The sequence below is a fragment of the Phalaenopsis equestris genome, unplaced genomic scaffold, assembly GCF_001263595.1.
Source record: "Phalaenopsis equestris unplaced genomic scaffold, ASM126359v1 Scaffold000297, whole genome shotgun sequence".
Classification (NCBI taxonomy): Eukaryota; Viridiplantae; Streptophyta; class Magnoliopsida; order Asparagales; family Orchidaceae; genus Phalaenopsis; species Phalaenopsis equestris.
Window position 1 is genome coordinate 4,170,931 of NW_018164739.1, and position 27,555 is coordinate 4,198,485.

The following is a 27,555-nucleotide window of genomic DNA, read 5'->3' on the forward strand; positions in this document are numbered from 1 at the left end:
ATCGATCAAGTTCTTGCTATAATATTATCAACTCATTGTAATAGGTAGTAACATCATATCTTTTTGTTTGGATTTCCAAAGTTGAGTTATCAACTTAAAAAATTTACAAAGAATACCTCAAGTCTAAATGGAGATTTCAAACAGCCTCTCAGATATCTTGAGTAGTGGGAAGGAAGAGATGAAGCTTTCCTATGGAAGGTTCCACGGAATTGATAAGCCATGCCATTACCAGAGAACTTAGGGACCGTCACGTTCTCATATTCGGATCATTAGCAATAAATTTTGCAGTTTCTCCAATTAAATACCAACTTTTGCCCCTTTCGTAGATCATCAATTTTACAGATGGTGCCCATTCGAGATAGTAGTGTTTATTAATTTTTTTAGTTGTGAGATAAGGTGATAAATTATGAGAAAAATCTTCAGCTGATATACCAATTAGGGGAACTGTCGAGTGAGATATGGTGAACTCGAAACTTTTAAAACCGATCAATATGGTGGAATTTCTTTGAACTCCCGTCACATTGTTGAGTTGTACAACATCCTCAAAATTTGAAAAAAAAAACTAGGATTTTTTAGTTCGACTCGGTCACTAAAAAAATTTCAAATTGTATCATTTAATCCAATTAACTTTTTTTAGCAATTCGATGAATTTATTTTAAGGATCGATGAAATAAATTTAAATTATCACTTCAATAATAAATGATTGAGTTAAATTAATTTGCTTCAAGTAAATTATTATTTTTGGATGTGCTTAAAGATGGCAGAAAGGTACCGCCTCCTCCCCCATCCTTGCGTACAGAAATATGGCCGGAAAGGTATCGTCTCCTCCCCCATAGCAGCCGGGAGCCGGGACTCATTAACCACCAATCCGGTAGTCTTCGCATGTTTAGGCTTCCGTCACGCACCTCCAAACCTGTCCGAGATCTCACAGACGGCCTTGAAGGGTCTTCCTCTCTCGGCGTTCCTGTTAAACAGGCTCCACTGATCTAGGCCACAACGACATCAAATATTTTCGCCGACGTTTGTCACCGAGCCGAAGATTAACCTGCTCGAGGTATCCATTGCTTCAGCCTGTATACAGGTTAGTCTTTTGCCCAGGGTTGGGGCACAATATTTTTTTCTATGGGCTTTGGGCTGACATTGGAACCCTCCTTCACATGAAAGATGATGTAATTCCCATGCTGTTTGCATGAAGTCTTATAAATTATTTTGATTTGCTTCATCAATTTTGAGAATCAAGATATTTACGGGCAAACAACATTGCGGACTATCGTTTATTCTCTCAAATTTCTGATAGCTAGGTTGCAGCGATTACGTTCTTAGAGAATTATTAAAAATGAGCAGTGAACGGAATTCACACTTATTTTTAACATGCTTCTAAGAGATCTCAGGAAGCATTCATATAATGCTCAAGTTCTCTAACACTAGATAATTGATGTATAAATAAAATTTTAATTTGGATTCTTTAAGGAAACATTGAAGCATACATTTTTAATTATATTGTTAAGTATTTTTTGAAAAAAATTATATTAAACAAGCACATTTACTTTCTCAACTCTTTCAATTATTTGAATGATTAATTAGTTACTGATGGAGATTGACATTCAATTTGAATTTTTCCACTTGATCGTTTTTTCGGCATTAGAAATTCTAAGCCTTTGAGCTGGTCGGGACATTATCTAGGGGTTTTTTAAAGTTTAGTGTCTTCTTATGATCAAGTTAACATCTTGAGAGAAATCAAATCATTGGTGTTATATTTGCTTCCATTGTTTTCCATATAGAGATAAAAACACAATTGTTCTAAAGACAATCCTATGGACCTCCATTCCATATACTCCTTCATAAAATTTTGTAGTCATTGGGGGCAGACACAGGTGGGTCCAGGGGGGCAATTGACCCTCCTCAAATTTAGATTTTTACTTATATTAGAGGGCAATTTGGTTTTTTTTCCCTTCTAAAATATTAGTTTTGCCCCTCCTGAAATATTATTTTGTCTTTCGTTACCCTAATCTCTCCCACGTTGGGTCTAGAGGGGCAATTTGCCCTCCCTCAAAAAAACGGCTTGTTCCACCCTAGGTAGTCATTACTCCTATTGCTCTCATTATGACACTCAATAGTATACTAAGGAGAAAAAGGATTCATGTAGCCTACTCCACTTAGTGGGACAAAGGCTTGTTGTTGTTGTATTCTTATTGCCCTCATATCTCCAAAGGGCATGAATGAAAACATTAGTTAGCAAACCCTCTCCTTTCTTTCTTTCTTAAAGCACCAACCATTTGGTTAGTTTTTGTTGTTTTTTTTATTCAAAGTGGAGATTAGAGGTTAAAATCTTTTTAAAAATTCCCACCAACACACACACACACACACATATATATATTTAGAGAGAGAGTGAGAGAGAGAGTCTTCTGGTGTGATGTTTTTTTGTGCAATAATTAAGTTGAAGTTTGCACAGCATCTTATTGCCTCACTTTATAGTTTATGAGGTAGGATTGGATAATGGACTAGCACAACTTGTTATTTATGTCTCTTATAATTAAACTTATTTTTTTATTGCAAAGAATAATTTTTGTATTTACCTTTAAATCTTCTGCCCTTAAGATTTTTTATATAATATCCAAAATTTAACATTATGATTTTTCGTGAGGGCATGCTTTTTCTTGTTGTGATTTATTGTATCAATGGAATTCTAATTTGCAGCATGATTCTCATTTTTCTCTCTAATTTCATGTGTTTTACTTTATATCTTGTGATACTCATCCATCAAATTAGACTTGATATCTACCCATTAAAATCACTATTGTCTTGAATTGTTTGTTAAATCAATTTGCACTAAATGAAAAAAAAATCCTCATCTCTTCTTATTTTCGTCATGATATTTATCATGCCATTGTTTTTATAGAATTGTATATCAAAGTCAGAAGCTAAATTGAGAATGTTTTTTGAAAGCTTTGTAGCGAAAGCTCCTTGATAAACACTTGAGATTTGTTTGGGGTGACTGTAGCCTTTTATAAAGGTAATTGTAGAACTGTTGGGGAGCAATAATGTTTTTGAAATCCGCTTATGTATTAAAATGTATATATTTTTGAAAAAAATAAACAATAAATTTCTTACAACCATAACGCCCGAGCATATCTGATTTCAAAAAGAAGTTTGCCACCGTGGAAATTTTTTAAAAGTAGCAATAAAATAGTAACAAATGAAAGTATGACAATATTATAAGAAGCAAAGCAATCAGAACACTGCCACAAATTAGATCCCAATTAGAAGATTTAAGAAAATTTAATATTTCTAAGTTTCTTTTTTGAACTATCATCTTTGGGAACAATTTTCAACTACTCGGCAAATAAGAAATAGATTAGAATAGACAAAGATTGAATTGATGAATCATAATTGCATTTTATCTCCTTTAAGTTACACTTGAGTACAGCTCTTGTCCATAATAAAGGAACTTTTATCTCCCCTCTCATCATAACTTTTTGTTAAACTAAGGGATTTTAGTTCACTATAACAAACTAACATGCTTAATAATAAATGTCTAAAACAATCACCAACACGAAATAAATCCTAAAAATAATAGGAAATAATGAAATATAAATCTCCTAATATAATTTTGAACATTCATTATTATTATTATTATTATTATAGCTATCTATGCTAGATAAGGTTGTATTTTGAATTGCGCATGCTCTTCTCTATTCTATGAATTGGAAATCTTAAAATCCAGCTTATACAGAGCTGCAGAATGTTATAATAAAAATTCATTTTCTTGCTACTAATACCTTATTTGTTAATCATTCTGAGAATTTTCCTATTTGTCAGACCATTTTTCTTTTCTCATTGCTTCAGAGTGACAGCTTGTTTAAAGGGTTTAGAGATGGAAGAAGCAAAGTTGGAGACGGGTGGCCTTGAATCATCATTGATCCAAATCATTCAGGAGCACCAACAAAGAGCCGTTCATATCCAAGACCAAGCCGGTCAGTTCTCTAGATAGTTTCCCAGAAAGGTTATTGTATTTTTATTTAGGGAAATTCACATACCTAGCACACAATTCTTATGTGTTTACATATGTCACACTTAAACTTTCATATTTACATACACAACACTTTGGTGTTTTAAACCTACACATGAAAAGACCTACACATGAAAAGGTAAAAAGGTATATTTCACTTTTAAAAAGTGTTAATAGTGCTATTTTTGATGTGATATTAAAGTTTTGAGTGCTATGTGTGTATATATTAAAGTTTAAGTGTGAGATATGTAAATGCATAAAATGTTTATGCTATGTATGTAAATGGCCCTTTTATTTATTAAATGGAGCGTTAGTTGTAAAACTGATAGAAGAACCACAAATGCTTAAATGTTGATGGCATTTATGCGTTTTATGGATGCTAATTGATGGAATATTGAAACTTATGGCATAAACAGGCAGTGGATCGAGGGATATAATTAATAAAATTGATAGGAGTGACACTAAGATGAGCGAGCTAGGCTTCATATGGACCATTAATCAAGAAAACACAACTTGATTTATAACAATATTGTTACATGTTATTACAAGCTTTAATTATGTAATTAGTCTATGCCATGTCAAGCACCAATTATAGACTTTCCACTTTACTGAAATAATGAATGAGAATAATGAGATTAACAATATTCAAGTTCGTGTTTGTAAGGCTTTTTTTTTATAAATCGTAATTAGAAGATTAGTCAAAGTTGGTAGGTTGTTGCAACCGGATATTTTTATTGTTTGGTTTGTATGATGTATTAGAAATCTTGTGGTTTAGTGACTATTTATTATTTGGATGATTGTTGTGGATTTTTTTAGGCCTTAGATTGGTAAGAAACTACTGTCTGACCACCTGTTCCTATCTTGCTTATTCTAAACTCCGAGCTAGGTCTTGACTTCACCTTAATTTTAGATTATTTATTTTTTCTCTTTAGTCTTTAAACTCAATTTCCTTTTGTTAAATGACTATAATCATTCATATGAGATATCCACATTATTTAGTTTTTTTTAACATTATATTTTTTCCTTTACTGTATTTTGATTCTTTAATCATTAATTTCTTTTTGATATTTTAATTAATCTTTACTTTTATTCATGTAACGAGCCCCACTCAAAGTTTGCTATTTTTCTTTTCTAATGCTTAACATATCACTACTATTATACTATTAAACTTCTCACTTTTATCTTCAATATATTGAAAAGGACATTTAATTTTTCATTGCTTGCCCTTCAAATTTTTTATTAAGTTTGTACTTTTTTTAATGAGAATAAAAAATTGAACCAAGTGTCTTCTCCAACTCTGCTTGTTTCTTTTTTCCTTTTTCCATAGACAAGTTATACTAAACTGAAGTAGCTCAAACAATTTTTGAACAGGAAGCCAGGCCATGTTCTCATGGCTCCAATCCTATGGCCTCGTTCACCTTACATCCTCAATATCGTGATATATTGCTCTCATCTTGTGTTCTCACCAATTGACAGATCCCAAATCCCAACTCTGCTAATAAAATCAAAGTGAACCACCCGCCAAATCCCAAATCAAGGACTCAGTTCCAACAAATGTTTATTTTCTCAATTTACTCACATTACAAATGTTGAGTTTTCCTGCATTGAGTTTTAGCATGCGATCTGTAATTAAATGCTTGTCTTATAGCATTTTAACCTGTAAATATTGTTAAAATAAATCTAGGCATTGTCAAATCATATTGCAAAAGCTAACAAGCCTCAAATTCTGCAAATGAAACATTGTACCATAGTATTTTCCAAAGGATTAATTTATAGTTTTTTTTTTTTTTTTTAATTTTCTTGCTTTAGGCCGCATGCCAAAAAAAATCAGTTTATATATCAGTTTTCCAACTTATTTCCTTAGGTTTTATCTTCATGACTTTTTATAACTAATTGATGTAATAAAATGAAGTGCTCATCTGGATTCTTATATTCTTCTCACTCTTATTATGTTGTTTAGTGCTTAAGTAAGTTAATTTGATTGCTGGGAAATGTTGAACCTAAATCCATAGGTTTTGGACTAGGGATTCAAAACCTGTGAGGTGCTTAATTGTTATAGTGTTAATCAAATTTATTTGTAGTCCAACAGGTCTGTTTACTACACCGTGTTGACATAGTAACTTTTATATTGATGAGTGTGATGGTAAACATACTTAGTTGCAATAAGGTTAAGCTTTACCATAGCTTTCAAATTTATAGGTGTTACACTTAGATCGATGTGCTTGTAAATGTCTGATTTCGGCTAATTACCAATGTTTTTGTTTTCTATCTGAAAAGAGCTTAAACCCTTCCTATATTATTTGTCTTAAAATGTAACATTCCTCTTTTTTTTTAATTACAGATAAGGCGAAGAAAGGTGCTTTAAAAACTGCAGCTCAGGTTTCAGAACTTCTTGTTGACACTATCAATGGAGAAGTAGAAAAATCCTTCATTACTGAGAAACATATTGAAGTTGAAATCCGCGCATTGATCAGTACTATCATTCGGTATAAAAAACAGACAAATCAATGGCTCGCTGCTTCTCACGCACTGAATTCTGCTCTAAAGGTATGTTTTACAATGGTCATTTTTGCATGTGCTTCTCTATGAAGCTTTGCTATTGCTTATATATTTACTTACTCCGAATTTCTTTTGATATTTATGACTTTATTTCTGTCACACTCCGGGTTCGGAAAGCGGTACACCCAGGCAACGCAGGGCATGAGAAAGGAAATGAACCTGTTTTTATTTCTCAAAGAAAGAATTACATGAAATGAAAAAGAAAAAATAAATTTTATTAATGCTGAAAAATTTACCTGAAAATAGAAAACTAGTTGAATCAAAACAGAAATTATAACATTGAACAACTATCCAAACCCAACAAAGAAAACTACAATAACTAAAATAAATGTTAAAAAAATATTAAAACTGGGAAACTAAACTGAAAATTCCGCTCTGATAGAGATGGTCATAGTGGTTGCTGAATAGAACCTGTTGTGTAAAAATATCAAATAGTGATTTAGACAAGCAAGTTCTATAAGTAACAACTATTTATTAAAGCATAAATGATAAAGTAAATGTGACATGTAGTTTGTACAACAAATAAGAATGAGTAATTCGTGCATATATAATATAATGAAGCAAAAAGAGAGTGATAAGCCAAATATGCCCAAATATCATAAGAAAACATGCAATCAAATTTCTTATTATTATGTTTTTCATTTATATTTATATAGTCTGTTTTAATAAACACATTAAAATCGGGAATGTCAAATACAAACCCAAGAAAATCCGATAATTTCCTATAGCGACGTTACTCTATGAGCCTATTGGCCCAACTAGTCCATATTTAAAAGGGTTTCACCAACCTATACACCATCACACACATGCATATCCAATATTTTTCCATAGGTATAATATATAAGAAATATATTATTTCACACAGGTTCGTGATATGGTAGGAATTCACATGCAATAAAATATCATAATTATTGGATTAATTCAAATATACAAAAATTTTGCATCAATACATTTAGATGGTTACTTCATTATGAGCAATAATAGAAGCACATAAAATGTAACATAATAATTATAATTGAAGAATCAAGTTATGACTGATAATCTTATGAAATAATTATGAAGATAATACAAACAATAAGGATTAATGCCCCTAACGAGGGAGTGTGTTTTTATCCTCTAATAAAAAGTACTTACTTACCTCGAGACGACAATTGCGACACTGCTACGCAGTAAACAATGTAACTAGTGATCCTACATAATTAGAATTCAAAATATAAAAAATTTTGCTATTAACTTATTTACTCATTAAAATAAACACTCTCATTGCTGGTCCCAAACCCGAATGTGAAAAGTGAAGGGTTGCATTAGGTAGTCGACAACCATCGTAAAAGTTGTCAAAAAAATCATGAAATGAATCTTTTTGATCATTGTGTAAGTGTTAGTGCGTCCCTTGGAAGCGACACGATGTATAACCCGAATACAACGAAAAGTGTGCAAGGGTCGCTACACCGACGCCCTGGTGTGGTGTTAAATAAGCAAGAGTTTCCACATTAGGGACGGATGCTAATAAAGAAGTTAGTCCATGAAACTAATGAAGTTAATATTAGGATAGGATCATGGAATATATGTACTCTCAATGGTAAATTAACGGAATTAGTTCATATTATAATTCATAGAAAGATTAATATTTTATGTATTCAAGAAACTAAATGAGTTGGAGAAAAGACTAAAGAGTTGATAACTTAGCATTTAAGCTTTGGTATTCTAGTAAGAGTCGCACTAGAAATGGTGTAATTATAGATAAGAGTTTGAAAAATAATTTTGTAAAAAATAATAGAGTTGGAGATATAATTATAGCCCTTAAGATTACCATTAATTTTCTACCTTTCTAAAAAGTATTCCATACACTTGTTTCAGAACCAGATCAAATTCTCTAGTTTTTTGGGTTTTTATTTTTTCATCATTCATTTTTGGCATGGAGAGCTATTACTTGTGTTCAAACTGAAGGAGGATTGACCAAATACTTTCCTATTTCTGTTGGATTACATCAGGGATCGACTTTATACCCATATCTTTTTGCTTTAGTTATGGATGGTCTTACTGGACATTTACAAGAGGATGTACTTTGGTGTATGTTTTTTGCTGATGATATCCTTCTCGTGGATAAAACGAGAGAAAAAGCCCAGGAAAAACTTGAATTATGGAGGTCTACATTGGAGTCTAAAGTCCTTTATTTGAGTAGAACTAAAACTAAATACATGGAATGTAATTTTAGTAGTGGTAGCTCTAGTGATAGAAGTGTAACATTGGATGATCAAATTATTAAAAGGTGTGAACGATTTAGATATCTCAGGTCTGTTGTTCATAACGATGGTGATATAGATGGGGATGTTAATAGTAGAATTCAAGTTGTTTGGTTGTAGTGGAGGAATGCTTCGGGCCTTTTGTGTGATAGAACAGTACCGCTTAGATTGAAAGGAAAATTTTATAAGACGGCGGTGAGACCTGCAATGCTCTATGGCGCTGAATGCTGACCTTTAAAAGAGAAGCATGATACTAAGTTAAATGTTGCCGGGATGAGGATGATTAGGTGGATGATTGGTTTTACACTTAGAGATAAAATGCGAAATGATTATATCTGTGATAGAGTTGGTGTAGCTCCTGTGACGGACAAACTTAGAGAAAGTCGTCTTAGATGGTCTGGTCACATTAAGCGTCGATCATCTGATGATCCGATTAGGTGAGTAGATATTTCAGATTCGACTTATGTTAAGAAAAACAGAGGTATACTTAGGGTCCGTTTGGGGCAACTTCTTTGGTGCGGTGACGTTTTGAAAATGCATCTGGCCTGTTTGGGTAAACTGTATTTTGGCAACTCATGCGTTTTCAAAATGCCAAAAACAACGTTTTCACAACGGTCTTGCTTTTCCAAAAAAAATAAAAATTTGTAATAGCCACCGCACCTAGCTTATCGACATATTATTTTTAATCAATTTATCAGCAGATTATTCAATACGCTGCAGCTGCCCCAAACGTGCCCTTAGGAAGACCTGGGCTTATTGTATAAAAAATGATCTTAAGTATAAAAAATGATCTTAATTTATTAGAACTAAAAAAAAATATGACACTAAATAGGACGCAATGGAGAAAACGACTTCATGTAGCCTGCCCCACGTAGTGGGATTAAGACTTTGTTGTTGTTGTTGTTGTTGTATTCATCAAATTAGGTGCAACCTACTCCATATATTACTATTATTACTATTGTCATTTCCTAAAATACTACCAAAAGAAATAACTTATAACTCTATATAATTAGAATAATATTTAGTTACAATCTGATAACCAAATCATAAATGACATCTCCAATTCCTGTCGATTCTTAAATTCTGATTCTCCTCTGGTTGCTTTAAATCCTGACTTTAGCAAATCTCGTTGGGAAAGGATTACCTGATATAGAGAAGCTAATGTGCGACTGTGGCAGGGAGCAAGGGTGAGGAAAACGAGGGTTACCTTCCTCGATGTTTGCGGATATGCGTGAATGACAGGATGAGGAAGATGAAAGTTTCAGGTCTATGTATACCTGATCCCGTCGTTGCCTTCCTAGTTAGCTATATCTGCGACTGTATCGAGATGGAGCTCGCTGACGAATGTGATTGTTTTAGGCAAAACCGAATGAGGATGTAGGCGAGGGGGGGCAGGAAGACGGGAGATTGCCTAGGGCGAAATTGAGAGAGAGAGAGAGAGAGAGAGAGAGAGAGAGAGAGAGAGAGAGAGAGAGAGAGAGAGAGAGAGAGAGAGAGAGAGAGAGAGAGAGAGAGAGAGAGAGAGAGAGAGAGTAGCAGATCTGTAGGAGCCTTATCCCCGCTCCTATAGAGCGCTGAGCACGGGAAGGCGACAAAGAGAGGGTGGGAAACAAATTGGGAAGGCCACGACACAGAAGGAAAGAAATCGCAAGTTTAAATTGAGAAGCAGCTGACAAGGAAAGCAGAGAATCACGTGGGAGGAAAAAAAAAGGTGTGAAAATTTCGGTTCTTACAATCGCTTTCTGCTTTAACTTCTCCATAGTTTCATACTTTTGATTGATCAGTAGGAGAAAACATGGAAATGCTATAGAAAAAGTTGCAATTAACTCCTTCAAAATAAATTATTTTAAGTTCCTTAAGTTACATTTTTTTTGTTGGGTTTGTAAATTTGTGCTTCGTAAATCTTATTATTATATGTTAAACACTTATAATTTTCTTTAGTAGACAACCAAAATTTCTGACAAATTTTATTATCACCAACAACAACAACAAAGCCTTAATCCTTAATCCCACTACGTGGGGTCGAGTGGGGTCGACTATATGAATCCTTTTTCTTCATTGCGTCCTATTTAGTGTCATATTTTCATTTAGTTCTAGTAAATTAAGATTTACTAGATTTACTAGCATGGTGACAAATTTTATTATCACCATGCTATTTAATTTCCATAGAAGTTTCTAATAAAATTTTGTTAAAATTAACTGATACCCTCATTGCCTGCTCCCTAGTAATGGTCAGTTGATGATTTTGAATAATGTTTTGTAAACATTCTCTGACTTCAACATTAGGGTTCCTGGTGCTTTTATTGAGAAAAGTTGATATTTGCTATGTATTATAAAACAACGATACGACCATTTTAATAAGCCTCCAGTTAATGTGAACTACTAAAATTGGTACCATCCTAAACTTCACCTGGCCTCATAATCTACTGGTTTTTCAAATTACAGGAGATTGGAGACTTCGAGAACTGGATGAAAACCATGGATTTAGATTGTAAAAGCATCAGTGCCGTGATTCGAAATATTCATAAGGAATGATTTGACCAACATGAACCATTGGTACATTAAAATGGCATTAATCCAGTATTCTTAGAAACTATAAACTCGTTAGCATTGTAAGACTGAATTTGTTAATGGAAACTATCTGATGTTATTTAATAATTTAATTGGCAATGTTTCCAATGTCTATAATTAGTTTAGGTTTTTGCTTTTCATTTATTGCATAACTGATATCATTGATTTATAGATCATCAAAGGTACGCTAGATTCTTAGAAACTATAAACTCGTTAGCATTGTAAGACTGAATTTGTTAATGGAAACTATCTGATGTTATTTAATAATTTAATTGGCAATGTTTCCAATGTCTATAATTAGTTTAGGTTTTTGCTTTTCACTTATTGCATAACTGATATCATTGATTCATAGATCATCAAAGGTACGCTAGATTCTTTAATATTTAGCAATTTTTTTTTCTTTTTTATATCTACAGGTATAGATTAAACATAACAATGCTAAGCGGAACATTCTCCAAGCAATTCTTCTGCTATCCTAATCTGATAAGTGGGCATCAAGTTACTTTTTGCCCTAGAACCTAATTGGAGCCGTGTAAAAATGTTCATAAAGAGGCTCCCTTGAAAGCAGCATAAGAGTTTAGAAGGCTGCATTCAAGGACTGGCCACTACTCGCTACCTAGCTTTGCCCCATGCCATCTTCCCTTTCCCCCACCCTTCTCCCTTGCGCAAATAAAGAGCTCTACTCGTTATCTCCAAAACAAAGAAAAGCTAAGGCCAATCTTAGTGTTTGAGTTATCATCTAAGTTTTTTAATTTTTACTTCTTTGTTTGAAATAGCCCAAATTCTAATATATTGTTCGCTTTGGTCACGGTTTTGTCTCATTGGTGTAACTTCTCAGGAGGTCACTCATCACAGGATTGCTCCTGGATGAACACGTTTGACTGTAGACTTTCTGATGAAATTCCAACCATTATACCATAAGACGCCTCGATGTTTAAGAGTTAAACTTCATTTCACAATCTCTCCCATTAAAGTAATTGACGTACTCGTCAGTGCTCTTATCGCAAAATCATCCAACCTGCAGATATTCCTATCTTCAGACTTATGCAATGCTCTGATACAACTTTAAACAACTCGAACTCTCATCCATCGATATATTGTCTGCTTTGGCCTAATGGCCTCATGGTTTTGTCTCATCGGTATAACTACCTAGGAGGTCACCCATCCCAAGAATGCTTCTGCATGAGCATCTTAACTTCGGAGTTTCGAATGAAATTCCAACTACGACACCTTAGAGTTCAACTTCATTTTACTGTAGGGTTTCACAATGGTATACTTATAAATAGTAGCCTATGTGTGCCACATGGCATGCCTTTTTATTTTAATTAAAAAAGATTGCTTTGTTCCTCTGTTTATCTCTATTCCTATCTCTTTAGCCACCCCTCTCCATCTCTTATGGTGATTGACCCAGATCTCCCTCCCCATCTTTCTTTAGGCTTGGTTTCCTAGTTCTAATCAAGAAGATGGGAATCCAGAAGAAATGGAGAGAAATATCAAGTCTTAACCAAGGAGCTCTTGATCATTAAGTTCAAGTATCGTTCAGCTTCTACAATTAATCTTCTCTTAGTTCTTATTTAGCATCTATGTCTAACCCTCTTGGTGATCATCTCTTTATCCATAGGAGTGGCACAAAATCCTTCACTACTCTCAAACTAATTTTAGTACGGGTTTGATTACAAATTCTAGCATAAGAACTATTACATTTCGGTCTTGTTTTGAAGGGGAGTTACTTTATCCTATTTAAAGTTTAGATCGTTGGCATCTAGATTAAGGATTGATGGAACCCTTCATCTTGATTCTGGATCACTAAATATGAGTAATTTTTTTTATTAATGATAATTGGATGTGATAACATGAAGTGAGTATTAAGAGTTAGAGAAACAAGTGCATCGTGTTTGAAAAAAGTTGATCAGGTACAGGTGGAAGAACCTGCGTTATAGAGTATTAAATCTTCAATATAAAAAGTATGAACCTAAGAAAATAAAAACATGACGGTGGACTACAAATCATCTAGCGGTAGAAAACAAAGTATTAATACTGAGAAGTATGAATCTAAGAAAATAAAAACATGATGGTGGACTACAAATCATTTAGCGGTAGAAAACAAAGTATTAATGATGACAAAAATGGAGTAGATGGTAGTGAAAATTATTTTATATCCAAGCTATACATGCTACAAATTCAGGTAGTTCAATTGTACTTGTTCAAAATAATCTATTTGGCTATATTTTCATGCTTGGAATGTGATGGAACTTGGAATTTAATTAATTCTAACAACACAATTTTATGTCATTAATATTATTTTATACTATTAAAAAATATTTTGAATAAAAAAATAAATTTATATGCAATATAAAATTTTCTTTCTTAGAGCCCTGCTTCAAGAGGTTTGATGGACAAGTACTAAGAGATTAAAGAGGATCTACGTATGAATTTTATTGATTTAGAAAAAGCTTACAATAAGATTCCGAGAGAAGTCCTTTAGAGGGCTTTAGATAAAGAAAGTTGTTGATATGACTTATATTCAAGTCATTAAAGATATGTATACTAGAGTCGTTACTTGTGTTCGAACAGAAGGAGGATTAACCAAGAATTTTTCTATCTCAGTTGGATTACATCACGGATCGTCTTTAAGCCCATATATTTTTTGCAGTAGTTATGGATGCTCTTACTGGAATTTATAGGAGGATGTACCTTGGTGCATGCTTTTCGCGGATGATATCCTTCTTGTAGGTATGACTAGAGAAAGAGTTCAAGAAAAAATTGAATTATGGAAGTTTACATTGGAGTCTAAAGGCCTTCTTGTGTGTAGAGCTAAAATTGAATACATGGATTGTAATTTTAGTATTAGTAGCTCTAGTGACAGAGTTGTAGACAGATTTGTAACTTTGTGTGATCAAATCATTAAAAGTTGTGATTGTTTTAGATATCTCAGGTTTATTGATCGAAGTGACGATGATATCAATGGGGATGTTGTTAGTGGAATTCAAGTTGGTTGGTTGAAGTGGAGGAATGCATCGGGCCTATTGTGTGATAAAAAAATACCGCTTTGGCTGGAAGGAAAATTTTATAAGATGGTGGTGAGACCTGCAATGTTGTATGACGCATAGTGTTGACCTTTAAAAGAGAAGCATAAAACAAAACTAAGAGTAATCTCTAAGGCTTTGTTAGGCGCAGCTGCAGCTTCTCAACTTTTCAACTGCAGCTGCGCTACCCCAGGAAGTTGCTGCGGGGAAGCTGCTGCGAGGAAGCTGGTTGTCTGTTTGTTGCAGCTGTGTGAAAACAGCTGTGGAGCAGCTGTTTCTGGAAATATGACAATTCTATCCCTTTTTAGTGAAATATAAAAATACATAGGACTTGAGTGATATGTATCTAAATGCACCCCACCCTCATCTATAAAAAAAAAGGAATATGTATTTTTTCGTGCATATTTCTAAAGCACTTCAAGTGCTAATATGTAAATATGAAAGTTAGGTGTCGAATATGCAAATACATAAGAATTGTGTGCTACGTATGTATTGAAGTAACTACATCACTTCTTAGCCCTCCCAAAACAAACATCATCTCACACCAGCATTAGAAATAGCTATAGAATCAACAGTAAACCAATAGTAGAAACTACAGTATTCCGAACAGAAAATACTGCAATATTCAAGACAAAAGAGCCAAAAGGGTCCGCAAGAGAAACAACGGGCGTACCAGAAAAACCTTCTTCCCTTTCCTCCTCAAATTTCAGCTTCTATAAATCTCACAGGCATGAAACAGAGGAAAAATGGGATACGAGATTCTGGAGCCTATAGGAAAAATGGGAAAATTACAGCAAAACAATCAACCTAAGCAAATATAAAAAATTGTTGAAATACAAAGATTCGTCTTTGTCCCATCTAACAGAACAACTTAAAAAAATAACTGTTCTTATTCTTGCAAATATTGGTAAGAAGACCCTAAAGAAGATGTAGTCGGGGCATCCTACTAGAGATTATGAGCATATGAGAGTGTTTGATTGTCCACCTTGCTACCACATGCAGAGTAATAAATTGGAACCACTAGAGAATATTCGCTCTTCATTGGCTTCTGGCGTGTAGTCAAAAGCTTCAAATATTATAATTAGATAGGGATGAATTGTCATTTGCAAGGATATTACATTCAACGATGCGAGCTTGTTGAAGCCTTGGGACTCGAAGCATGTGAAGAGATTTATTGGGACAACAAATATGCAACAAAAGTTGAAGTTTAATGCAGCTTGATTTATTCCACAGAGTTTGTCCATTTCTACTCAGGTACCTGATCCAATAGAAATTCATGATGCACCTATTGATAGTGTTCAAGATGAGGTGGAAGATGTTGAGGATGAGGTTCTTACTTAGGAATCTAGTACTAGGAGAAGGACCAGATGCTAGAATATCCTAAAATCAACTTAGGGTCTGTTTGGCGCAACTGCAGTTGCGCTGCCCCAGGAAACTGTTGTGGGGAAGCTGACTGTCAGTTTGTTTGCAGCTGTGTGAAAACAACTGTGGAGCAGTTGTTTCTGAAAGTATGGCCATTATGTCCATCTTTAGTGAAATATAAAAATACATATAACTTGGGTGATATTTATCAAAATGCACCACCACCCTCTTCTATAAAAAAAAAGAATATGTATTTTTTCGTGCACTGAAGTGCTAATATGTAAATATGAAAGTTAGGAGTCGAATATGCAAATATATAAGAATTGTGTGCTACGTACGTATTGAAGTACCTACATCACTTCTTAGCCCTCCCAAAACAAACATCATCTCACACCAGCATTAGAAACAACCATAGAATCAACAGTGGAACCAATAGTAGAAACTACAGTATTCCGAACAAAAAATACTGCAATATTCAAGACAGAAGAGCCAAAAAGGTCCGCAAGAGAAACAACGGGCGTACTAGTAAAACCTTCTTCCCTTTCCTCCTCAAGTTTTAGCTTTTGTAAATCTCGCAGGCATGAAACAGAGGAAAAATGAGATACGAGATTCTGGAGCCTATAGGAAAAAATGGGAAAATTACAGGAAATCCCTACTGCTATAATAACTACTCAAAACAATCAAGCTAAGCAAATATCAAAAATGGTTGAAATACAAAGATTCACCTCTGTCCCATCTAACAAAACACCCTAAAAAATAACAGTTCTTACCAGTGCAAAGAGAAGGAAGAAGCCCTACGAAGCGTAGGGAGCTTGTGAGAAGACGAGGAAGCGGATGGGTAGCGTGAGATAAGTCGGAGAGGAGGAAGTCTTCAGAGAGGAGGAGAGGAGATTTTCGATCGCAGATTTTCGTCTCTTTCACGAGCGAAATGTTTCGGGTAGGGTATTGCGGTAAAAACTCGAACGAGGAAGCCAGGCCGCAGGTTACCATTAGCGTTCCGCTTTCGGGACAAATCGCGTCCCGCCGTAGAGCCACCGCCCCGCCAAACGGCATAATATAGCTGCGCAACACCGTGCCACACCCAAACCGCTGCACCAAACGCAACCTAAGTGTTGCTGAGATGAGAATGCTTAGGTGGATGAGTGGCTTGACACTTTGAGATAAATGTGAAATGAATATATTTGTGATATCAAATATAAATTTCTTTTTTATAGCATAAATTATTCTTTCATTTGTTTTGAATCTGAAAAAAAATAACCTCATGTTTTAATGAGATTTGAGAAAAATAAAGTAAATGTAAAATTAATATTGATGTCTAAATATGTTTAATATAAGAGATGATTTCTAATGCTATCCTTCTACCATTAATTCTAGCTTCATGAGTGGGGGTTGAAGACTTATTTCATTCTTTATGCTAGTATACAGCTGAAGCTTAGCAGATATACTTTGGAAGAGATTTAATTGGCAGAACAACTTCTTGATGTTGTTGCTAAGGAACTAAGCCAAGGTGTTGCATTTTCCTTATGAGACATCCTGGAGCGATGCATCGAAGGATGATAAGATGGGACATTTAGGGAATGTTTATCAAGATGGTAGATGCAATCGATCGTATGGAAAATGGGATTTTGATGGGATAATGGCTTTGGAATGGCAATCTTTGTTTTCTTACTGATACTGATGGTCACCGGATTGGTAAGTCTCTGCGAGTACATTGGTTGGAAGGTGTATCTGAAAGTTGGAAGCGGCTTTCATTTATATGAAGCTCTAATGTGGCTTTTGAGGTCATTGCAAAGGTGTTCTGCTGTTTTGGTTCCCAACTTTGACGAGCTGTCAAGATCTATGCTTATGAGTTTGGAGGTGTCCTTAGCTGAAACTAATTGGAGTGCTATATGGACTGATTTGATGCTTGGATTGCAAGGTTTAAACAATGTTACCCCTGTTATCGCTGCTGTCAATATCACTGCTTGCTTCATTCGAAAAGGTATAACACGAACTCATTGGGGGCAATAGGTTCATTTTTTAAAATCTCCATTAGAGGAGAGCAAAAGTACCCGTCCGTAGGAATTAAGTAACGTGCAGGAAAATCTTAAACTTGTTTGGAGAAATCTTTTTAAAATTGGGGTTTTAAAGTACCTGTCCATGGGAAAAGGGAGAACCCATTTGTGAGAATGAAGTACCGTTCGAGGAAAGTAAAATATTGTTCAGGAAATGTTGATTTGCAGTTTGACATTTTCTACAGATATTTTGAAGGTTCGTTGCATCTTTTGAGATCGCGGGTTATATATTTTGTTCCGCTCTTCGGCCGCAGTGTCTTATGACACTGTACAACAAGTCTTTTGAGATAGATGGGAAGACTGACATTCTCCCGTGACTCCTTACAAGAGTTGATGGCGAGAGACTGCAGATATTTCAGGTTATTTGAACTTGTAATCAGTTTAAAATTTTGGAATATTTGAACTTATAAAATAACATAAAATGTGAATAATTTGAAATTTTAAAATAATTTGAATTTTTAAAATAATTAGAAAATTTGAGCTTTTAAAATGTAAGCTTTTAGGATTTTGAAAGTATTTAAAGTCTTTGATTTTTGAGATTTAGGCTTTTTAAGCTTAAAAATATTTTAAAGTATATGTTTTTAAATTTAGGCTCGTAAACTTGAAAATAATCTAAACTAGGAAATTTTGAAATTTAAAATCCTGTCACCGAATTTGTAATGTCTCTACTAACGAACAGAAGATGATCATTTTTAAGCTACATGTGAAGTTATATAAATCCAAGATCATAATAATCTCTATGAATGCCTCAAAATTCAAATCGTTTCAAGTTATTGCATAGGTTCCTCAAATTTATATTTTAAAATATCATCAAAATTACTCAAGGCATATAAAACTCATGAAATTGTGCAATTGTATAAACTTAAATGTCTGCATGCGCTTAAATTAATGTATTGAATGCTTAAATATTAGGTTTGAGAATGTGTGTGCTAATTAGACCATCTTGTCTATAGAATTGAGTCATGAGTCTCATTCAACTACTCTGATCATCCCTTCTTGTAGGGACTGAAATATAAACACCACCCTGATGATAGTCGTGTTGATCAAAGATTTTACTAGGAGGGGTTAATTATTTAAATCAAGATTTTCAAAATAATCAACTAAAACACTCGAGTTAAAATTAAATCACTAAAGACTTAAAGTAAAATTCATCCACCATCCACAATAATTTTCGCGGGTGACAATTTTCTGAATGACTTCAGCTCACAAAGAGTTAATGTTATTAAATGTATCCCTATATTCACAATCAAAGTAATTGCATGTCAATAAGAATGTAACTAAAGTTCTATGTCCACATGATTTTGTCGCAAAATGATAATGAAATAGCATTTACGGCCAAAACCTTGTGATCAGGTGCTTGTCGCCAAATGAAACCATTATATTACAATTACGATCACAACCCGTTCTTCCCCCCAATGACTTTCTATCATTTGAGTTGTGAATCTTAATGGTACAATTGATTGATACAAAACTTTTTGTTAGCAAAGGTCAACTTAAATTTGTTCATTTAGACAAATAACCACCTAAGCTCTACAAGAATTTCTTGGACAATGCAAACCATGACTGTTGACAAGAATATTTCTATTATGTTGGGTTGACTGTCTCTTCTGACTAAATAGATCAGGGATCACGACGACCCGAGATATCAAAGTCACGAAATCTTGATTGAGTTTCGGCTTCATTTCCCCACCATCCGCTTTATGCTTCAAGTGATAGGTTTTACAAATTAGAATCATATGCCTGCTTCTATTATATGTTAAATATTCAATTTTAAATTACTAGCCTTAATCGAAAGCGATCTCTTATTATCTGGAGTGGTTATTAACCATAAGGATTGCACTCATGGGAAAGCTCGAACCTCAGATCAATAAATCCTCGTAAAATGAGGGCGAAATTTATGGATAAGTCTTCAAAAAATTTAACCCTCCAAAACTCTCTCAATTTTCACTAAAAAAACAAAATAAAAATAAAAATAAATGCTTCTGGAGAGCAGTCAGAATTTTCGGAGCCCACAACCAGGTTGACTCGAAAAATCCCAATAACACAAAATCTTGTTTGTAGCCAAACACACCGTAATGGCATAAAAAACTTAATTTATCCACATGAGTGAAATAATCATATAAAAAACTACCAATAATCCCCACATGAGCATTCCCCATCCTTAAAATGGTGAAATCTATTCATATCCCTCACAATAATCTCCCTCCCACTGACTCTGCAAATCAGCTTTGTCACATTATGACAATCACCACACACCCTCAAATTCTTTCTAATCTGTATAACACTTCCAGCTTTTGTGTTTATCAAACCAAAAGCAATAGCCAGTTTCTCACTATGACTGTTCAGCCATGTCTCCCTTACATCTTCTTCAACCTCATGCCCCAAATTCTTCTCTGGAACATATCCAATCAATCTGATCTCCTCCATGAATTCTTCAATCTTCGCATAAATCTGCTTCGCCTGCGGATGATTCGTCATTCCGCTGTAAAATGTGTGCACTTCGTTATTGAATTCGATAAAGCTATAGCCTGGTGTCTTCTGAATCCCTAGCTTCTCCATCATCTTCCTCACTCTACCCACTTCCTCCCACTTTGCGACTGATGCGTATATGTTGGCTAGCAAGACATGGTAACCGCCTTCGTCGGGCTCGAGCTCGAACAACCTCTTCGCCGCCGCCTCGCCGATCTGCACATTCTTGTGAATTTTACACGCGCCGAGCATCGCGCCGTATATGCTGATGCTTGGTTTGACCAGCATCCGTTCTATGAATCTCCAGGCTTCTTCGAGCCTCCCGGAGCGGCCCAAGAGGTCGACCATGGCTCCGTAATGATCCATTCCAGGCTCGAAGCCGTAGTCCTCTTTCATAGCCCTAAAGCACCTCTTCCCTTCATCTACTAACCCTGCATGGCTGCAGGCTGAGAGAATGTTGAGGAATGTTACATCGTTGGGTTTAACTGGACTCCTCTTCATCTCCTCAAATATCCTCAGCGCCATCTTACCCAATCCATGGCTTCCATAGCCGTCGATCATCGCATTCCATGTCGTCGCATGCCGCTCCGTCGTCAGATCGAAGAGCGATCGTGCCGAGCTCAACGCCCCGCATTTCGCGTACAGATCGATGAGAGCTGTAATGACGAAAATGTCGCGATGTAGAAGGAGTCTTACGGCGTAGCCGTGTATCCATTTAGCTTGACGAGGTAGCGATATGTCAGCGAGGGCCGGAATCAGGCTGACCACAGTGAATGAGTCTGGCCTCATGTTCTTCTTCGACATGTCGAAGAAGAGGTCCACAGCATCGGTTGGTCTGCCATTCTGTGCGTACCCTAAGATCATAGCATTCCAAGACACAAGACTCTTAGACCCTAAGCTTTCAAATACTTCTGCTGCAAGATCAGCTCTCCTGCACTTCGAATACATTGTTATCACAGCATTCATTACTGAAGTATCAGATCCTAATCCAACCCTGACCAGATGATTATGAGCTTCCCTTCCTTGTTCCAAATCGCAGAGCTCGGAACAACCCTGCAACACTCCCATCATGGTGACATCAGTAGGACTGATTCCTTCTCTCAACAACAACCTGTACAGTTTCAGAGCTTCTTCCGCTTCATTGCTTCCTACATATCCAACAATCATGGAGTTCCATGAGACGACGTTTTTAACGGGCATTCGATCGAACACGGACCTCGCCGAACTTATCGAACCGCATTTCGAATACATGTCGACGAGCGCGGTGGAGATGTTCACAAGTGTGTTAAACTCAGCTCTAACAGAGAAGCCATGAACTGATTTCCCAGTTCTCAAAGAGCCCGTATCAGCACAAGCTGGAAGCATGGAGACGATGGTGATTGAATCTGGTCTCTGACCACACTCCTGCATTCTCAGAACCAACTCCAGAGCTTCCATTGCTAGTCCATTCTGAGCGTACCCAGCTACCAAAGCATTCCAAGTCACCAAATCCTTTTCAGCCATTCTATCAAACATCTTCCTCGCGTCCTCAACAACACGACACTTACAATACATGTTCACTACTGAAGTCATGGCGTGGATGTTGGAGCCAAACCCATTGGAGATCAGCTGAGACTGAACCTCTCTACCCCTCCTGAGATCGGAACTATCGCCGCAGCTCTTGAGGAGATAGGTTAGGCTGTGGACAGAAGGGCAAACCCCGGCGAGCCGCATGTGGGAGAAGAAGGAGAGGGAGGCTTCTAAGGGGGAATGTTGGGCATGGCCGTGGAGAAGAGAGTGGTAGAGCTCGTCGGGCTTGTGGGGGATGGAGGAGAAGAGCTGGGAAGCTTCGCGGATGCATCCGAAGCGGGAGAAGAGGGCGACGAGCTTATTCTGGATGAAGGGTTGGGAGAGCAGGCTGTGTTTGATGATGGGGGTGAGAGCTTGGAAGACTTGGTTGGGATGAGAGCAGAGGTGGAGGAGGAGGAAGGAGGGGTGGGAGAATAAGGATGGATGTGGAGGAGAAGACCCTTGGGGAGTTCTTTGGGATGAGGGAGGAGAGAAGGGGGGGAGAGTAGGAAGAGTAGCAGCCATTTGGGGTAGGATTAGTTTTTCCTTTTTTTGAGTTTTTAAAAAGTAATTGTTTTAACTAATCAAAATATTAGGAAGAGAAATTATATATTAAAAAATTATTTAAATATTTACTACATAAATTAAGGGATTTTTACATATCAAGTAATCAAAATATTAAATATAATATTTTAACCCTCAAATTTTAAATATAATATTTTAATAGTTTTTTTTTTATTATAATGACCGGTTAAAATGTTATATTTAAAATTTAAGTGGTGAAAATTTAATATTTAATATTTTTAGTGATTGTTAGGTCAAAACTCCTAAAATTACATGTACTCAATTTTGAATTTTTGAAATTTTTTTTCTCTTTAGCAATTTTGTTATATGTTTTAATTTGTTGTAGAGTTATTTAAGGTACTGTTGATTTGAAAATATTATTTTCGCTTGCAATTATTTTAAGAAAAAAATAATTTTAATACATGTATAAGATAAATTTGTTTGTCTTTATATATTTATTATCTAATTTTTTATAGCTACTTATATAATCTTTTAATATCAAAATTGCATTAAAAATTTGGTGGCATTCAATTATCTAATTGAAATTTACCTCTTCATGCATATTTTATGATATGATTTAGATTTTAGGCACTAAGATTATATCTATAAAATATGCCGCTATAATATCATATAATACTAAAATTTTCATGTAAATTAACTTGACACCTTAATATATCTTCTAATCAAATGCACTGTCGATATGAAAGCTAATGTTAATAAGTAGTCATCATGTCTAGAATGCACTAACTTTAAGTAGTTTACAAATGGAATGCCAATTGATTACAAAAAAATCTATTTTTATAAATATATATTTTAATGCATAAATAAGAAATATCCCATTTTCATGCCTAAAATACTCAAATATAAATAAATAAATAAATTATATAAAATATAATATAGAATGCTCATTAATATCATGATGGTGGTTTTTAAATTAGACAAAATAAAATTAAAATTTTAATTGAATGCACTAAAATCAATTTTATCATATCATAATTTTATGAATAGCATATGAATTCTCTTCAAATTAAAATAATAAAAAAGTAACATTAAAACCTTAAAAAAAATAAAAAAAATGTTAATAAACGTAATTTAAATAGTAAAGTTTGTCATTATGTGAAAATTTCAGGAGTTTTGATGTAATTTTGCAACAGAACTTTAATCAGGCATTAAATTAAATTTTTTTAACTAAAGCCTGTACACGTGGCAGGCGCAGATGGAATAAATTTTTTTAGAAGAGGGCGGAACGAGAACTCGGCCAAAGGATGCGAGCAGACTCACTTGATTGGCCTACTCTCAGTTTCGATCATGTCCGCCTTGCTTTGCCCCTATATGCCTGCTTCCTCCTTCGGGAAACCGATTAGGCTGTCTCGCTCAGCTTGGGGGTATTCTTCCATTACTCGTCCCTCAAGGTCCGGTAATTTCATGTTTTCTAGCTCTTTCTTCTTGCCCTTGAAAGAAACAACCGGGGTTTCTGTTCTTAATTTTTTTATTATGGATATTTGATAGTATGTTTTCTTCTTTCGATTGTCGTGGAGTGTAGCGGTTATGTGTTTTATGCTTCATCGGTGGTGTCGAAAGAGGGGGAATGAAGCTGTTTTAGTTTTGTGGAAATAAATAATTTATGATTGCTGAATTGTCTTTCGTGTGTTGCAGGTTTAACGACAATGCCTTTGCAAACCCTTTTTGGGATTGGGTATTGAGATTTCTAATAAGGATAGTAATTTAGTTTTGTAGGACTGCATTGCATCTTTTTTCTAGCGAGAATGATATTTGGTGAGGTATTACATAACTTTTATTGCTTCCTTTTTTGGAATATCATAAGTACTTTTAATTTCTTCCGTCTTGTAAGCTTCGCTTTTGATTATTTCAAATTTGTAGATTTTTTTTTAAGATATGATATATTTTACCTGTAATTAAAATTTTAAGATCCGCATTTCGAAGTGTTGTTGAGTATGTTCTTTAGGTTTAAAATGGTCATACTTAACCATGTTGACTACTAAAGTAGGTTAGGAATCTTAAACCATCAACAAGAGGTTGCATTTGAGGATAATTTGGCTTGGTTATACTGAATCAGTGTATGATTAGGCTTGATATGGTGCAAAAAGCACTTAGATGGGCTCAGAAGTAGAAAATATTATGTCCTTCCTTGTAGAAGTAGAAGTGTAACTAAACTTTTCCAAATCTCTGTTCTTTATGATTATTGTCATTTCATGCTCCTTATTTTCGAATTTTCTTGTTAGAATGATGAATGGTTTTGACGGTCCTAGCACTTAAACACTGCACTTAAACACTAGCCTAGCACTTAAACACGCACTTAAACACTAGCACTTAAACACTGCACTTAAACACTAGCACTTAAACACTGCACTTAGTGGCCCTAGTACTTAAACACTGTCATTGTCGGTCTCAAGCCCGGATGTCAAAAAATGAAAGGTTGTGTTAGGTAGACAACAGTCTGCGTAAAATTTGTCGAAAAAAATCATGACATGATTATTGTGTAAGTGCTAAGGCGTCCCCTGGAAGCGACGCGCTGTATGGTCTGAATACAATGAAAAGTGTGCAAGGGTCGCTACACTGAAGTCTGGGTGTAGTGTCAAATAAGCAAGGCTTCTCGCATTACAGACGGATGTGGGTAAATAAGTTAGTCCCTAAAAATAATATTAGGATAGTATCTTAGAATATAGGTACTCTCACTGGTAAATTAATGAAATTAATTGATATTATGATTCATAGAATATCTAATATGTTTGAGAAACTAAATGGGTTGGAGAAAAGACTAAGGAGTTTGATAACTTAGATTTTAACATTTTGTATTCAGGTAAGAGTTGCACTATAAATGGTGTAGGTGTAATTATAGATAAGATTTTGAAAGATAATATTGTAAAAATTAATGGAGTTGGAGATAGAATTTTAGATCTTAAGATTATTATTATTACTATGATTTTTAATATTATAAGTGCTTATGCTCCTCAAGTAGGTTTAGATATAGGTTATAAAGTTAAATTCTGGAATGACTTAGAAGACTTAATACAAGTGATACCTCTTGAAAAAAACATTTTTATTAGAGGAGATTTCAATGAGCATGTCGGTACAGTGGTAAAAGATTTTAGAAATATTCATGGTTGTTGCGGTTTTGGAATGATTAATGAAAAAAGTAGAGCTATATTATATTTTGCTTTAGCATATGATTTTTTTATTGCCAATACTTTATTCAAGAAAAGAGTTGAGCATATTATTACTTATAAGAATGTGTCTAATAAAACACATTGATTATTTTTTTATGAGAGGAAGAGATAGTCAAGAATGTAAAGATTGTAAGGTCATTCCAAGTGAGGATTTAAATACTCAACATTGATTGTTAGTTTTAGATTTTAAGATGAAGAGTTGTAAAATAAAGAATACTAGGAATTAACGTCGTAGAGATGGGGTACCTAAAGACACATAAAATTATTTTTATGAGTAAAATTTCAGATTTCAAAATTTAGGATGTTCATGAAGAATCACATTTTATGTGGGATAAAATTAGGGGTGTAAACGAACCGAACACGAACGAACAAAGCTTGTGTTTGTGTTCGGTTCGTTTAAAATTTAGTTTGTTTGAAATAAGCTCGTGTTCGTATCTTAACGAACGAGCCGAACACGAGCTGTTCGCGAACGACGCGCCAGTTTGACATCCCTAATATTAATATATAAAAATAATATTATATATTAATTATATAACTTATATTATATAAATATACAATATCTATATTAGTATATTACTACTATATATTAATATATTATTATTATTATTATTATTTTATTATATATTATAATTTATAAAATTTAATGTTTTAAAATATAATAAATTTTTTATATATAATTATTTTATATTATTTTATATTTCAAACAATAACGATTCGAACACGAACGAACGCATCACTGTTCGTGTTTGGTTCGTTTAACTAACCGAACGAAAAAAATTTGTTCGCGTTTGTCTCGTTTACTTATCGAACGAATCGAACACGAACTCATTGACGAACCGAACACGAACTGTTCGCGAACAACGAGCTTTTTTGACAACAAACACTATTAAACAAGTGACAAAAATTGTACTTGGATAATCAAAAGAAAAAATTTTTATAAATAAAAATAGTTGGTGGTGGAATAATAATGTACAAGAAAAGATAAAATAAAAGAAGCCATGTTATTAAAATTGTTTTAAATGTAAAAGCTTAAAGAACTAGAAAAATATCAAACAGTTCATGGGGAAAGAGAACAATTTGTAATGCTAAAAATTCTGCATTTAATAATCTTTATAATATATTAGATACTAAGGAGGGTGAAAAATATATATATAAACTGGCCAAACAAAGAGAAAAATAAAAATAAAAATTTAACTCAAGTAAAGTATATTAAAGATGAAAATCAAAAGTGTTTTTTCTTAGAAAAAGATATTCAAAATAGGTGGGAGAGTTATTTTAATAAACTTTTTAATGACGTTTCGAAAAATACGATCAATTTTAGTGATCTTAATGTCGTCAATAATAATAAAGTGTTTCATTTTTACCATCGCATTAGTAAAAAAGAAGTTGATGAGGCTTTAAAGAAAGCTAAGGGTGGAAAGTCTGTAGGATCTGATGATATCCCAATTGAAGTGTGGAAGTATTTAGGAGATTTGAGAGTTTCTTGGCTACTAAACTCTTTAATATTATTTAAAAAATAAAAAGATGTCTGAGTGGAGGAAGAGTATTTTGGTCCCCTTTTTCAAGAATAAAGGGGATGCACAAGAGTGCAAATTATAGAGGAATTAAGTTGATGTGTTATAATTTAAAATTATAAGAGAGGGTAATTGAACATATGTTAAGACGTATTATGAATATTATCTTCAGTTTGGATTTATGTCGGGCAAGTCTACCATGAAAGCTATACATTTATTGAGCGGTTTGATGGAGAAGTTCGGAGATAATATAGAGGTTCCACATATGATTTTTATTGATTTAGAAAAAGCTTACAATTAGGGTTGGTGTTGCTCCTGTGACGGACAAAATGTGAAATGAATATATTCGTGATATATTCGTGATAGGGTTGGTGTTGAACAAAATTAGAGAAAGTCGTCTTAGATGGTTTGGTCACATTAAACGTCGACAATTTGATGATCGTCGACA

At 34.4% G+C, this 27,555-nt stretch overlaps 2 protein-coding genes across 2 annotated transcripts in view; one reads left to right on the forward strand and one right to left on the reverse strand.

Moving 5' to 3' along the window:
- Nucleotides 1-6,433: 6,433 nt before the first annotated feature.
- LOC110025260 (uncharacterized protein At1g32220, chloroplastic) overlaps nt 6,434-27,555 on the forward strand; it is a 33,604-nt gene continuing 12,482 nt past the window's right edge. Inside the window, exons 1-2 of the mRNA XM_020725631.1 lie at nt 6,434-6,556; nt 23,616-23,817. Of these exons, the coding sequence (XP_020581290.1) occupies nt 6,517-6,556; nt 23,616-23,817 (242 nt within the window). The 5' untranslated portion in view covers nt 6,434-6,516. The remainder of the gene's footprint in view (nt 6,557-23,615; nt 23,818-27,555) is intronic.
- Nucleotides 19,688-22,366, reverse strand: LOC110025259 (pentatricopeptide repeat-containing protein At1g11290, chloroplastic). The gene has a single exon (XM_020725630.1). It carries the CDS (start codon nt 22,364-22,366, stop codon nt 19,952-19,954), a length of 2,415 nt encoding a protein of 804 aa, XP_020581289.1. The 3' UTR covers nt 19,688-19,951.

What these genes read in the sequence shown, in the direction of transcription:
- LOC110025259 (XM_020725630.1), bottom strand. Translation starts at nt 22,366, where the DNA reads ATGGCTGCTACTCTTCCTACTCTCCCCCCCTTCTCTCCTCCCTCATCC.